The following is a 12,538-nucleotide window of genomic DNA, read 5'->3' as shown; positions in this document are numbered from 1 at the left end:
AAACATAAAGTAATATAAAAGATCTATAATCAAAAGAAAATAAATAAAAAGTAAACTGAAAAGTAATACTAATAAATAAAAATATTTCTCCATCAAATAAGAATCAAACACATATTCTCCTTACCAAAAATTAATATTAATAATCATTATCCAATAGGACAATAAGAAAAAAGTAAATAAAATGTGCAAATATTTGTACAGAAAAACAATAAATTATCTGTAATATCTTAGTAAATATTGTAGTAAATATCAACAATTAATTAAACTAAATAAGCAATTTTCTGTATTTCAAAAAGTTAGTAAAAAAGAATTTAATTTAGACAAATGCACTGGCTACAAGAAGGTCAATAAATTTATTAACTGTTGCTCATTACTAATAGAAGGCAGAATATGTTTAATGTATAAATGTATTTCTTATCGAATCAAATGGTGGACAGACTATAATGTTATGAACTACAATAAATCATCAGACTGGTTCAGATTACAAAATTTAAATTTTGTAAATACATCCTTATTACGGGCATCAATAATCTTTACTTAGCTTTTTAGCAGAGTATGGTTTTACCTGAGCAAGGAGCTGGCCCACTAGCAGAACCCATCAACCTGAAGGAGTTTTATTTCGGGGATATTCCTCTTCTAGATCTGTTGCTTCCACTACAGCTGTTGAGACTTCGTTCACCTGCCGTCAGTCGTTCTGTGAAAACAGGGGACATCAGTAAGCGACTGACATCATCCCTCAGAAAAATGTACTACTTTTTGGAAAAAAAAACAACAAAATTTTGTTTCGATTTGACTCTTTGAATTACAATTTTTTGTGATCTCCATAACTGGAAACTGGTTTTTTAGAAATTAGTCTTGAGTTGTTTTTAAGTGGCCCAGCACAAAGAAAAAACACTAAAATTAAATATTTGGTGTAGCACCCAGGTAAGGACCCAACAATAAAGTTTTGTTCAAAATTAGCCAAATGGATGTGCCTCTTTACACAATGGTTTTTGAGTTTTTTGCAGTTTTCTTTAAGTTGGAATTCTTTCATCCACATGTAGGCCTATTATTTTAGACTTAGATTTTAGCTCTGGTGAAAGGATGATGTAAAAAGTAAAGTAAAATGCTTATTTTTTACAAGCAGGCTTTACGTCCAGTTTACCAATTAGGTGTCATGGACGGTAGCATTAAATTCTCATATTAAGCATTAAATAAAATCCATGGCCTAGACCGGCAATCAAACCCAGTACCACAATACATATTAGCTTGCGGCCCAAAGGGGCTTTAACCACTCAATCGTAGGAATAGTTCTATCTGCCCTTGTTACATTAAAAGAAAAAAAGGATTGGGGGTTCTTCGGAAAGATTGGTGAATGGGCTTATCGAATTTGAATTTTAAAATTGATAGCTCCCCGAACCCTGGTTCCGCAGAATGGAGAATAAAGGTAAACGGAAATAAATCCCGCTGCATATCCTTCACTCTCAACAGAAAAAATACTCCCTCCAGTATTCCTGAATCAAATTCCGATTCCTGTGGCGAATACCGTTAGTTATCTGGGGAATATACCTTGACAAGCGACTTACATGGAATCCACATACTAGACTCAAACAATTTGAACCTAAACCAGAGGTTTCGAATGCTCAAGAGACTACTTGACAAACGTTCTAAACTGACTCCTGACAAACAAGAAACGACTATATACAGCCCTACTCGCTCCCCATCTGAACCTATGGACTTGAACTGTACGGAACATCTAAGCGTTCAAACCTAAACAGAATCCAAATCCTCCTTCGAACCATCACCGGCGCACCCTACTTCGTGAGCAACACGTACCATCCACACCGGACCTGCGAATCCCATTTGTTTCTGATCTTGCCCCCAGTCCCGCTACATCAAATTCCACTCCAAACTTTACCAACATCATAATCCCTTAATCAACAACCTGTCCTGCACTAACCTCCCGTCAAATCCTACTCGCAGACTGAAGCGCCGGTGGCCTCGAGATCACCTGGTCGAAAGATAAACAAGGCCATCCTTTATTATTCCATTCATTCGGTATTTACATTAACCGACTTATGATGGTCATCGTTGGATGGCCTTCATTCACGCTATTCCAGTGATTTTATTTTATTTACATATTTATTTATTATTTTACTTTGTTTTTTTACTTAATATATTATATTATTTTATTTTTTTATATCACATTTATGTACTATACGATATCATATTTGCTTGTTGCGTTTTGTATTACGCAGTTGCGAATTTAAGAATGAAGGAAAAAAGTGATTGCATACTTTCTGGGATTGATTGTTGTGACGGGTAGTATAACCAATTAAAAGTCACTTATTTTTGCGCTGAATGTTTAATTTAATACAGGTCTCCATCAATATTGGTTTAGGATAATTGAGTAAAATTCAGTAATATTCAACGTTAGTAGAAAGTTAGTCAATTAAACTGAAATAAGTTTAAATGTGTATTCACAGATTTTGTTTTCTCTATTCCAGAAAAGAAAAATCACGCCTTTTAAAAGTATTAAACACCAATTTAAGAAAGGAATTTCTAAAATGTTTAGCAAAATTTAAGGTAAAAATGAAAAAAGTGAAGCTAAAGCCGAGTGCGAGTACAGTAATAAATTTTAAAGGCGAAGCGGTTGCGTCTACAATGGAAAATATCAACCGTGATACCATAGCCTCTTCGGATAAAAGGAATCTAGTGTTGCCAATAAAAATGCCAAAATTATTCAGATTTGTTCCAGATAGAGTTTATATTAGAAAGAAAACCTTTAAAAGAAGTATTGCTACAACAGTTGGCTATTCTATCAGTTCAAAGCTGGAACGTATTAAAACGATTAAGGGACAATTGGAAGAGCCGAAGGACGCTCTAACCACGAACGTTGCTTCTGAAACGTTTGATACATTTTCCAACAAAATTAGGGTAATCATCTTGAAAAAAAAAGTTGAACAAGAAAAACCGGAAGCCGAGAGTGATGTTAATGGTGAAGCCAATGCTGGCGCCAAGCCAAGCTTGCAAGTTTCAAAAATGATTGTACCAAATGCTCACGATAAGATGAATAAAATAAAAAAATTGAAATTTGGAAAAAAGAAACGTACCCCAAAAAAGAAGAAACACAATAAAATGTCACGCTTTGATGCCGTCCCAAAATATGTGTCTAAAGAGATTATCCAGTCAGACGCGGAAAATCCAGCTGGTATTAGAGTAGGCGCTAACACATTCTACGGGAAATATATCAAGATTGTAAAAGTACCCGGGGTAAGGAAAGTTGAACATGATGAAGATGAAGGAGGCGCAAAAGGTACTCAAGATTTTTGGAGAAGTAAGTACACTAATCACAAATGATGAAAAAAGCATTGCGATCTAGAAATACATGATTGCTATACATTCTTTTTGGTGACTGAATAGGATGAAAAAATAATTGCCATTTCAGTCGTGATACATTTATTCGAAAACATCGAAAGTGTGATGATTTTCTGTGCTGTGTAAGGAAAGTGCCGAGGTGTTCTTTTATAGTTTTGTGTCGTAAGAGTGTTGCTATGTGTTACACAGCACAGAAAATCATCACACTTTCGATTTCCCAAACACAAAGATACTTAAATCAGAAACCAACATACAAAAAAGAGGAATATTTTTATAGTATTTGAGCTCCTAAAAAAAAATTGAAATCGGTTAGGTTTTTCAAAAGTTATGGTAATTTAAAATATGAAAAACAAATTTCAGTTTATTGTCAAAATTACCTTATATTTTTATAAAAAGCTGTTTAAACTGGGCACAATCAACGGATAGGCAAGCCAAAGCTCTGGACTCCCACGCTCTATTTGTAGCAGCACTTATGGTGGCAAAGTCAAGATCTAGGCAGGCTAGAAGTATTCGACGTTCAGGTTGTTTTTTCTACAAACGTTTGGTGTGGAGTTTTAGGAAATCAACTAATCGGCCCATACTACTACAGGGAGAACTTAACTGGTGCAAGGTATCTAACTTTTTTAAAAGACATTTTGCCAGTTCTGCTTGAAGATGTTCCTCTACAACGTCGGCTAGATATGTATTTTCAACAAGATGGTTGCCCGGCACATAATGCGAGAGTTGTTCGAGGTTACCTGGACAGAAATTTCCATGAAAAGTGCTTAGAAACTAATTGTCCGATCCAATGGCCACCTCGATCTCTGGACTTAACCCCAATGGGACTATTTTTTCTGGAGATATCTAAAAAATAAAGTGTACAGTAACCTTAATCCCGTGGTTTCAGTCGAAGATCTGGAACGTCGAATAACTTTAGCCAACCTAGATCTTGTCTTCGCCACCATAAGTGCTGCTACAAGCAAAGCGTGGGAGTTCAGAGTTTTGGCTTGCCTATCCGTTGATGGTGCTCAGTTTGAGCAGCTTTTTTTTTAAAAACATAAGGTAATTTTGACATTAAACTGAAATTTGTTTTTCATATTTTAAATTACTATAACTTTTGAAAAACCTAACCGATTTAATTTTTTTTTTTTTTTTCTTTAGGAGCTCAAATACTATAAAAATATGCAAAAAAAAAATATAACGTTCTATTTGAAAAAAAAAAAGTTGGATGCTGTATCTCGAGATATCGGGGTTTAAAAAAATGGGTCAATCACTGAAAATAAACTAGACTAAAAATGATTAAATACGTGTTTTTTATTTTTTCGAAATTTCCCACAGTTAAAAAAAAAGTGGGTGGAGCATATAACTCTGGTCAGCCTGTATATCAATAAATGTATGTAGTAAGGGTTGGTCATACATGTATGTGTTTGTATTCATCAAATTGCTCACCTTATCCTGAAAGCCAAGGCATGCAGGTCATGGCGACAACGAGAACGCTGTTGAATTGGCTCAGTTAAGCTTTTGCAAAGCTTTTGTTGAACCGTTTTGAAAAGTATCTAGAGGGCTGTGATGAAACCAGTCTTGGTTCCTCAATAAATCTGAAGCACAATGCCATCGGCCATAGACAAGCGAAATACTTCATTCGAGGATCTTCGCCAAAACTTATGGCAGAACTGCTTAATCAATGCCGATTGACTTTAACTGTCTGAGCAATTTAAGGGCTTAACAAACAATAGGGTCTGATTAATGATGGTCACTGCAGGTTTTACTTTACAGGGAAAGATACACCGCTTCATGCCCTCTTTTTTTTTTGCGAGAATAAGGCAAGAGCGAGGTTCTTCAGTGCAGGGTTGCCTTTTAGGAGGTTTAATGGCCTTCTTACAGGCATCTTGGTTGCAACTATGCCTTAACCATTGGCTGAGGCTTGCGAACCTGAAGATGTTACTACAGACTTTTATTCGTCGCAGTAACTGTAGACCGTTTGACTCACACCACCTCGTCTGTACTCTACTCTGTACATCACATAAATAAATCTGATAAATAGATGCTTACGACGGTGACTTGTAATGGCACATGCAATCTTACAGCAACAACCAATCAGTTAATGTTGAGTGATATCTGTTTACATTAGATGTTATTCCGAATGCAGACCGCAACACCATCATGTGCCCTTCCTTCAGGGGTTGGTTGAATCGCTTGGTTGTAAACATTAAACCCTAGGATCCTTTTAGGATGTCCTGGGCGTAACTTTGTTTCTTGCAGACACAAACATATTCTGCTATAATTCTACCCAGTCCTCCTATGTGGCTCAACAGCCTACCTATGCATATACCACTGAATTATAGATTCATTCATTAGTGATCATGATTTCGTTTCTGTCATTGCCGATATTTACATACTATTTATATATTTATTTACAAGGGTAAGTAATTTACAAATAAAAATTCTTTCATTTTAGTTTATTTGTATTTACTATGATTATTGACCATAAAATCTACAAATGCGTTTTCGCCAAAAGAGTAAATCAAATGAGTCTTAAGATAAACATAGCCCAATAAAAAATTAAAAAGATTTCCATGTGCCACTTAATAGATTTTTTCAGTTTATTTTATAACAGAATATCTCAAAAACTAAAAGAAATTTTAGCAGTAAATTTCAACAGCAAACCTCACTATATTTATATTGCTATTTATATGATTTGTCCTTTTTTTTCTTTTAGTTACCATAGATAAATCTTGCAAAATGTCGTTTTATTAGTTGTAGAAGGTAGTTTTTACCAGATTTGTTTACTTATATTTTCTAAAATTTTACAGGTGTGTTTCAAAGTTATCGCGAAAGAGGTCTCCAATTTCCTTGGAGGATATTTTCAGGGTCCAAAAACCAGGGCCGTGGCGGTAAGAAGAGAAAAAAAGTGAAAAAAGTTAAACCTAAAATTAAAGATGACGAAAGAAGCATTGGTGAATTTTCTGGCTCAGATGACACTTTATCGGATGATTCAAACGATTCAGGAGATCATTATGTGGACGCTGATGACGTTGAAGAAGAATCAGAGAAGGATCTCACATTTGTTGAATGTACTGAAGTGTATTCTTGTGCTACATATGAGGAGTTATATTTTGGTGGAGAAGGGTTTAAGAAGCTGCAGAAAGTTGATAAGGAAGAACAAAAGGTTACTGAATGGAAAACCGATGAAAAGAAAAAAGTTGATAGAAAAAAACATAAGGAGCTAATACAAAAAATGGAAAAGAGGGAACAAGAAAAGAAAGAAGAAAAGGAAGAAGATATCCGAAAAAGATATAAGTACATACAAAAGATGGAAAGGATGAGGAAACAGACATTGGCGAAAATGAGGTTGAGAAAGAAACGGCAGAAGAAGCAGACTATAAAGGAGACAAAACAGAAAAAAGAAATAGCGGTTAAGGTACAACCAGAAGAGAAAGTGGAGCTGTCCAAGGATGATCGCCGGATCCTCGAAAAGATCAAGAAAAAGAGAGCGAAAAGAAAGAAAGAGCTAGCGTTTAAGGCGCCTATAAAGTACAGAAAAATAGGCGTCAGTGATCGTATAGCTTGGAGTATATGCATGAGAAAATGCTGCCAGACTTGTTGTCCATCCAAACTGAGCAAAGTAAGCATTTATGCAATTCAATTGGTCTGAAATGTCTTTACATAGCTTTAAATGTCGTAACTTGCATTGCTTTTTTAAGTTGTTTCCTTCAGGTGCGTCTTGTGCGAGGATTTTTTTTTTTGGAAGGGGGCGCAATGACAACTTGGCCATTAGCGCCCTCTTGTCACCTAAAATCTCTCTTCCCTCGCTACGTTCATTACGTCTTCAGCTCTTTAGCCATCATATCCACATTCTTATCGTCATCCTATCTCCAATTCAAAGACATATTTCCAATTTCTAACTTGTAACTCCACTTAGTTAAGTAATTGCCTATTTTTTCAGGCCGGCTTTACGTCCAAGTACCAATTAGGTGTCGTGGACGGAGGCGACTAGCAAACATAATTTACTATAAATTTCTTTTATTAACCATTAAATAAAATCCAAGGCCTAGAGACTGGGAATCGAACCCATTACCACAATACATATTAGCTTTACAGGTCTCGCGGCTACCGTGGCGCCTGCAACCGCCCTTATTACAATTATTGAAATATAAATTTAGCGAAGGGCCACTTGCTTTAAACTGCTAGTCCTTTGATAAACATTCCTTCCACCCGGGCAAAATCCTAACCTAAATACAATTCTCATCCAGTTGCTACATTCAAGGTTATAAATACATTTATGTACGCTGATAAACACACTACGCCAATGAATCATTCGTGCTACAATAATAATTAGATTCTCACCATTACCAGCTTTCATGCTCCTAGCATTTCATCCTAATGTGGCCGCCTAACCAGCCATTTCATTGCTGAACACACTTATGTGACCTGGCACCCATACAAAGACCACCTTTCTTTTGTCCCAGTGCTGATAAATTAAATAGTATTTAAAAAATCTTAAGCATTGAATCAGTAGAGAAATTTTCCTGAAGAATCTGTATTGCACTTGAGCTATCGGTTAGCCCTAGTGCTTTTCTGTAGCTTTTTTTTTTTTTCCTTTTCCAGAGATTAGTTTTTAAGGCCTGTCAGATAGCGTACATTACTGCGGCGTACACTGTAGTGTAGTTTGGACACATCCTACACCGCTGTCTATTTTTGACCCATCAGAGAAGAGATGGATAACCATCTGCCTGTAGATAAAGCAAAGTGTAATACCATTTTTTTTGCTTTTTTTTTTTGCTATCTTAGATTCATGCAAACGCTTGGATTTGAATTTTTTAATTGCCTTGAGGTCTAAATTCAGAATACGCTAGTTTTTTTTTTTCGGCGCATCGACATCTCGGTCATTAGCGCCCACTGTCATGGTTCTTCTTATTTCCTTATACTACACGAGCTGGGAAGACACGTGCAGCTTCCAATTACTACACCTTGCTTAACAAGGTAGGGTGGAGCCTGGGTCTGCAAGATTTTTTCCACACATGATTGTGTCATCCCGTAAATCGACTAACTTTTATAATAAATATCTATTTCTGAATTAATAATTTAAATTGTATGCTATTATTTACATTTTCGGCAAAACCCAAAGTATTACTAGGTTAACTTATTAACTTTTACATTTACTGTTTGCTTGGCTTTATTTTATTTTACTTAATCCGAGGAGCTATTTACTCTACTAGTAGTTGGATGTGCAGTACTTTGAACTAATATTCCTGCACATCCTAAAATAAACAGAACTATGTTAAATAAAATTAACTTAATGGGGTTAAAATACTTCTTTCAACCCTAGGATAAAAACCTAACCTAAACATACATACGACTTTCTCACCGATAAATACATTTACGCCAATAAATATATTCTCGCTAATAAATACATTCACGCCAATAAATACATTCACGCCAATAAATACATTCATGCCAATAAATACATTCTCACCTTAATATAATACACTCATCCTAAGCACTCACACTAGGGAAAAGTACTCGATATTCCTTTCCCCTTTAAAAGGACTAACCTATAAACTAACCTAATTACTAACCTAAATTTTAAAATATAAATTAATTTGTTTTAGATACGTAAATAGCCTCCTGATGTAAGGAGAACCCTCTTGAAGAATTGCGCGCTTGTCATGTGGCAGGCCTACAGTTTCTCTTTGGCTACGCAGTGCCTGACACCCTTCCAACACGTGTGACACTGTCAGCTTTTCTCGGCATCGCGGGCACCTCGGCCTTCTTTCGGCAATGAGGAGGTACCCATGTGTCAGACGTGTATGACCAATCCTTAGAATACGCTAGTTTTTTTTTTTTTTTTTTTAACTGCTTACGTGTTCAAACTTAGCTTGTCTTGTACTTTACTCAGCGTTTATTTAATAAGCCTTTGTTTTTCAGTGGTTTGTTAAGGGCAGCAAATTCATCATGAAAGGCGGAAAGAAGTGCTGCGAAGCGTATAGACCTAGAAAAAATTATCCGAATGTCACAGTCGCCATTAGTAAGTTCCTCAAGAGAAGGAACAAAATCAAGCCAATGGTAAGAGCCTAGAAATACCATATTTTAAATAATTTAAATACTATCCTTTATACGAGGGTCACTATTTATATTTTGAGCCTAATAATAAAAAAAAACAGTAATTTGTCATTGAAAATGACTTTATTGTTTTTTAAAATATTCTCCTTTATGATCTATACACTTCTGCATGCGTTCGAACCACTTGTCAAAGCATTTTTTCCATTCCGCTTGAGACACCTCCAAAACATGGTTTTTGAATGCATCAACGGCTTCTTCTGCCGACGAAAATCGTTGTCCTCGTAATTTATTCTTGACGTTCGGAAACAAAAAGAAGCCATTCAGGTGCCAAATCAGGACTGTACGGCGGATGACCCATTAATTCGATTTTTTGATTGCTCAAATAGTCGGTTGTTAGACGAGATGTGTAATAGTAATAGTAATATGTTTTAATGAACTCACTAAGCTAAAGATTAATATCATATCTCCTTAACAAAAACTTACAGTTTAAAAAGTTAAGTATAAGGGTTGATTGAACGCCAAAAGGTACACAAATCAGCAAGTACCCAACATTTCATTCAAGCTTAGTTGATATAATTTAAGTAATTATATCTTCCTACAATAGGATTTAACATCAATTGAACCACAGCTTTTGATGATAATAATAGCCCAACTCGTCCATTTTCTTCGTCCAAAATGTTTTCATATAAAACTAATGCACTTCTAAAAGAAAAGGCCTAAAATGTTTCTAATATCAAATTGATATTTTAAACTGACTAATTCATCTACTGTTCATCATAATTATGTTTAAATTATTATCCAATTCTTTATTACCGATAGTTATTAATTAAAAATGCAAAGTGTGATGTTATTTAGATATAATAAATCTGCATTTTTAACTTACGAATTTAATTTCATGTTGAATCGATCAACATCTTTGGCTAAATTTTCAATATTTAGGAGATAATCTGGTACAATAGGAACTGAAATTTGAAATTTATTCAATAAATAAGTTACTTAAATACCATACAAAAATATATAAACAAAAATAATTCTAAAATATTATTAAAAAATATAGACTTACCCACGACGGTGAGTAGAATGTTATCCAAAAGTAATGATATATAGACGATTATCAGTATTAATGTTTGTGATGGATATATGTGAGTCATGTTTGGCACCTGAGGAAGATCAAGGAGTGACAAGTCGATGAATGGTAGTTTAGAACAAAATAAAAAAAGAAATGAAAGAAAGGAATCTGTAGTGGTGTAGTTATATAGATGATGCCCGGATATGTTTTACTCTCCGAATCTTAGCTTCAACTGAAAGCATCTCTATAGTAGTTACGCGCAGCAAAAAGACAAAGTTAGAGTCGGCTACTGTTTAAATTTGAATCACGGAGGATTTAAAACAATATAGGATTTATAATAATATAGTTTTCTTCAATCACACTCTCAATGTAGCTGTTCTTCTCACAATGTTATATATATGTTATGTAATATAAAATAAATAAGTATTGCATACTTTTAGGACAGCTAATTATTCCAGTATTTTACTATAAGTAAAATTAAATTACAATTGAGAAATGAATAATTGTTGTTGAATAATCTACTTGTTATTAGCTGTGTGTTATTTGTGCTCACGAATATTTCGGTAAGACGAATTCAAGACTGAAATATTCTTTTAATCCGTGATTCAAATTTAAACAGTAGCCGACTCTAACTTTGTCTTTTTCTACTTTAACATGCATGTATAAGATGTGACTACTCAGAATAAAGGGCATATTAAAGATAAATCCGAAGAATAATTTGGATTAGAGTTAAAATAAAGTACCTATTTAAAAACGAAGATATAATATACATTTTATCATAATTATAACCAAATAATATTATGAACGAACTGGCCAGCATAAGGGTCTGTGACATCTAATAAATTCTAAAAAATGTGAAGAAAAAGTTAATGCAGCAAAATTACTTAAATTATATCAACTAAGCTTGAATGAAATGTTGGGTACTTGCTGATTTGTGTACCTTTTGGCGTTCAATCAACCCTTATACTTAACTTTTTAAACTGTAAGTTTTTGTTAAGGAGATTTTTGTACCTTTTGGATAGATTTTCATTTTTGTCTATTTTGCAAAGTTACATATCTGCTTTACTGTTTTTTTTAAATTTGGAATAAGCAATTCTATCATTACCTCAGCAGTCGATGCGCCCAAAAAAAAAAAAAAAAAAAAAAAAAAAAAAAAAAAAAAAAAAAAAAAAAAAAAAAAAAAAAAAAAAAAAAAAAAAAAAGTGTAAGAGCTGATCGCCGCTTTAATGTTACGTAGGGGAGCCCTAACTCTATCACCCTACCAATTTTTTTCAAAATCGGGCCAAGATTTACAGAGTAATTAGTAATAATAATTTTGGAGGGGGCCTTACATTAAGGGGGCTAACTCCTCTCCCATTCGAGGTACAGCGTCGAGACCCCCAAAAGGCACATCTACATAAAATTCCGAATTGAATGACATCTCATTCATGAAAATCGGTTCACGCGTTTAGGCGCTACGCAGTTTACAAAAAAGGTAACAACAACAACAACAACAACTACAACAACAACAACAACAACAACAACAAGAACAACAACAATTTTTGAAAATGCCGTTTTTGCTCATTTTCGGCAACTTTTTTCTCGAAATCTATTAGATCTGGGTGGTTGCAAAAAAATTACAGTTATAAAGGAGGATTTGCCCTACATTATAAAGAAAATTTGGGAATTTTATCTTTTATAGAAAAAGAGAAAAAAATTGTCAAAGTTGGGTGTTTTTCAACGTTACTCTTTTTCGTGCAGTTTTTGATGATCAACCCTTATACAACTGTCCTACCGGACAGTTTTAATAACACTTAGAATGGATACAATACTACGCCATCTCGCGACAGATAAATGCTTTTCTTTTTTAGCAGAAGACCGGCTATTAATAAATTTGTTGAAGTTAAGAGCAACTCATTACCTTGTAAAAGTGAAGTTACCTTTGGTTTACTGCTAGATGCTAAGCTATCATTTATTAAACGTATTAGCTCCGTGCAATAGATCACCGGACAGTGAGGTGTAAGAAGCTGCTAGGAAGAGAAAATCTAAGCAACTGGATTCGAACCCGGGAATCCAATAAACTAACCGTTA

The 12,538-nt window shown here is 34.5% G+C and overlaps 1 protein-coding gene across 5 annotated transcripts in view; it reads left to right on the top strand.

Annotated features, from left to right (window-relative positions):
• Positions 1 to 12,538, top strand: part of LOC141461831 (uncharacterized) — a 93,450-nt gene that overhangs the window by 29,229 nt on the left and 51,683 nt on the right. For all 5 annotated transcript variants that reach the window (XM_074143203.1, XM_074143202.1, XM_074143204.1 and 2 more), the window contains 3 exons: positions 2,487 to 3,316; positions 6,150 to 6,961; positions 9,265 to 9,402. In XM_074143203.1, coding sequence (XP_073999304.1) covers positions 2,487 to 3,316; positions 6,150 to 6,961; positions 9,265 to 9,402 — 1,780 coding nt within the window. The remainder of the gene's footprint in view (positions 1 to 2,486; positions 3,317 to 6,149; positions 6,962 to 9,264; positions 9,403 to 12,538) is intronic.

This window comes from Rhodnius prolixus, unplaced genomic scaffold (genome assembly GCF_049639745.1).
Source record: "Rhodnius prolixus isolate KJV_2025 unplaced genomic scaffold, Rpr scaffold_12, whole genome shotgun sequence".
Lineage (NCBI taxonomy): Eukaryota > Metazoa > Arthropoda > Insecta > Hemiptera > Reduviidae > Rhodnius > Rhodnius prolixus.
The sequence above is the reverse complement of the archived record's forward strand: the minus strand, read 5'-3'. Positions and strand labels throughout refer to the sequence as shown.